The sequence below is a fragment of the Amphimedon queenslandica genome, unplaced genomic scaffold, assembly GCF_000090795.2.
Source record: "Amphimedon queenslandica unplaced genomic scaffold, v1.1 AMPQUscaffold_12242, whole genome shotgun sequence".
NCBI lineage: Eukaryota > Metazoa > Porifera > Demospongiae > Haplosclerida > Niphatidae > Amphimedon > Amphimedon queenslandica.
The window spans coordinates 7,537-10,632 of record NW_003547520.1 but is presented as its reverse complement, the minus strand read 5'-3'; the positions used below and the strand labels follow the sequence as shown (position 1 = coordinate 10,632).

The 3,096-nt window shown below is 31.7% G+C and overlaps 1 protein-coding gene across 1 annotated transcript in view; it reads left to right on the top strand.

Annotated features, from left to right (window-relative positions):
* Positions 1–1,046: 1,046 nt before the first annotated feature.
* Positions 1,047–3,096, top strand: part of LOC100631839 (ankyrin repeat domain-containing protein 50-like) — a gene marked incomplete at its 3' end in the record, with an annotated part of 9,553 nt that continues 7,503 nt past the window's right edge. The window contains exons 1-8 of the mRNA XM_020004376.1: positions 1,047–1,155; positions 1,420–1,521; positions 1,655–1,753; positions 1,824–1,922; positions 1,971–2,069; positions 2,488–2,589; positions 2,760–2,861; positions 2,904–3,008. Coding sequence (XP_019859935.1) covers positions 1,072–1,155; positions 1,420–1,521; positions 1,655–1,753; positions 1,824–1,922; positions 1,971–2,069; positions 2,488–2,589; positions 2,760–2,861; positions 2,904–3,008 — 792 coding nt within the window. The remainder of the gene's footprint in view (positions 1,156–1,419; positions 1,522–1,654; positions 1,754–1,823; positions 1,923–1,970; positions 2,070–2,487; positions 2,590–2,759; positions 2,862–2,903; positions 3,009–3,096) is intronic.

Genomic DNA, 3,096 nt, shown 5'->3' with positions numbered 1-3,096 from the left:
TAAGAATGATTCAAAAGTTGGGGGGGGCTCAACATTAAAAAGCATGACTTAGCATGTGAACATTGGGGGCCCGGGCTAAGCCCCTCTTGCTAAAAAGTTGGGGGGGGGCTGTAGCCCCCCCAGCCCCCCCCCCATTCCTACGCCTATGTGTATCTATGGGTAATTAAAGCACTGTTGAGAGTAGGTGACGGGAAATTATTGCACGAGGGGCAGTTGAGAGGAAAATGTAGCACGAGGCGAAGCCAAGTGCTACATTTTTATCGAGAATTTCCATAACCTACGAATCAACAGTGCTTTGATTGGTTTGTAGTGGTACGTGGGCGGATCAAATGAAATTTCAAAAGTCGTGCAGGTGGCCAGTGCAAGACGATCAGATCTCATTTATCACTATTATTATTGTTACATGTCTAGTGTATGTAGCTAAGGCTGTTATTTTCCTCTATCAAAGCTTGTGGTTAACAGGAAAGCCCATACATATTATACTGTGCAGTACTATGATATTCCAAACAGTAGGGGTGGGCGATATATCGAAATTAACGATATTTTATCGATATAATGCGGTATCGATACGTATCGATATCGAAAAAAATTGAAAAGAAAAATCGATACCGTGACCACGCCCACAAAATGATTGTATAACCTTAATAATAGTTAATTAACCACAGTTGCTAAGTAATGAAGTAACTCCAAACCGCTCCAAACACTTCTTTTTTGCAAAACAGAGGAGGTAACAGATGAAGACTAAGTCAAAACAGGTTAAATGAGAGTAATAATGGCTTTTCTAAATCATAGTTTTTCCTGGAAATGGTACTTGAAACTTATTGGGCGTGGTCATAAAAATATCGAAATCTAGTATCGATATCAAACGATATTCATGAAAATATCGATATTATTGTATCGTTTTAAAATTTTCAATATCGCCCACCCCTACCAAACAGTGCTACATTTTCCTACCATGCGCATTATTGAAGTTGTAGCACTGGAGTCTGGCGCCACCTTTGATCCGCCCACACACCGTACTACAAAATAATATTATTACTATTATCATTATGTTAGCGTACACCACTTGGTATGGCATGTATACAAGGATATACAGAAGTAGTTAAACTACTACTGGAGTATAAAGCTGATGTCAATGTCACTGATGAAAATGAAGTAAGAGACTTTGAATTATTATTATTATTATTATTATTATTATTATTATTATTATTATTATTATTATCATTATTATTATGAGAGAGAGAAAGAGAGATGTGGGAAAAGGGGGAGAAACCCATAATCACAAAAATGGAAAGGAGAGAAGAAACAAAAAGAAGAATAAAGATGAGAGAGAAAGACATGAGAGAGAGAGAAAAGTTTATTATTATTATTATTATTATTATTATTATTATTATTATTATTATTATTATTATTATGTAGCTTACACCACTTTGTAATGCCAGTATACCAGGACATACAGAAATAGTTAAACTACTACTGGAGCATGGTGTGGCTAATGTTGATCACACTGATAAAGACAATGTAAAGGATATATTTAATATTTATTTATTTGTTTGAGTTCACTTCTATGCTTGTGTCAGTGACACTCAGAAAAAGAGACTTGTGTCCCTACTTTAGCTAGAGACAGCAATTAGTTTGAGTTATTATTGTGTAGGATACACCACTTGGTATGGCTTGTGTAAAAGGAAGTACACAAGTAGTTGAACTACTACTGAAGCATGGAGCTAATGTCAATCATATTAATAAACAAATAGTAAGAGACACAGTAATTAATAAATTTTATTATTATAATAATAATAACTATTATTATTATTATTATTTAGCGTACACCACTTGTTATGGCATGTATAGCAGGACATACAGAAATAGTTGAACTACTGCTGGAGCATGGAGCTGATTTTAATGTGGCTGATGATGACAATGTAGCTAAGGAACATAATTATTAATTTTTTACAATTATTATTTTGTAGGATGCACCACTTGGCATTGCTTGTCATCAAGGACATACAGAAATAGTTGAACTACTACTGAAGCATGGAGCTGATCTCAGTCACACTAATACAAAAGAAGTAAAAACATAGAAGTTGTTATTATCATTAACTTTTGTTAATTTTTGTTTTTTCATTCTTTATTTTTGGTATTTTCCCTTTTATTATTGTTATTGTTATTGGCCTTGCCCACTCTTTGTGCATGTAGGCAAGGAGGAACTACTGTTGCTTGTCTGTCATTTATTCATTCATTCAGTAGGCATATAGGCAAGGGTAGTGCAATTGTCATGTTAGTGTGTGTGTGTGTGTGTGTGTGTTAGCAAAAATAATTTCAATCTTCAATTAATTCTTTTTAACAGTTATTGAGGCAAGGTCATGCACCACAGGTGTCTTGTTATTATTATTATTATTATTATTATTATTATTATTATTATTATTATTATTATTTTATTATTATTATTATTATTATTATTATTATTATTATTTTATTATTATGCAGTGTACACCATTTGCTATGGCTTGTATTGGAGGATCTAAAGAAGCAGTTGAACTACTATTGAAGAAAGGTGGAGTTGATGTCAATGTCACTGATGGTCTTAAAGTAAGAGACATTTTAGTGACATCCTACAGTAATTATTATAGCAATTATTTTGGTAATTTAAAAAGTACAATTAACCAATTGTTATTATTATTGTTATTATTATTATTATTATTATTATTATTATTATTATTATTATTATTATTATTATTATTATTATTATTATTATGTAGAATACACCACTTGGTACTGCCTGTTTAAGAGGATATACACAAGTAGCTGAACTGTTATTGAAGCATGGTGTAGCTAATATCAATCACACTAATATACAAAAAGTAAGAGACATAATAATATTATTACTATTATCATCATGTTAGCGTACACCACTTGGTATGGCATGTATTGAAGGATATACAGAAGTAGTTAAACTACTACTGGAGTATAAAGCTGATGTCAATGTCACTGATGAAAATGAAGTAAGAGACTGAATTATTATTATTATTATTATTATTATTATTATTATTATTATTATTGTTATTGTTATTGTTATTGTTATTGTTATTGTTATTG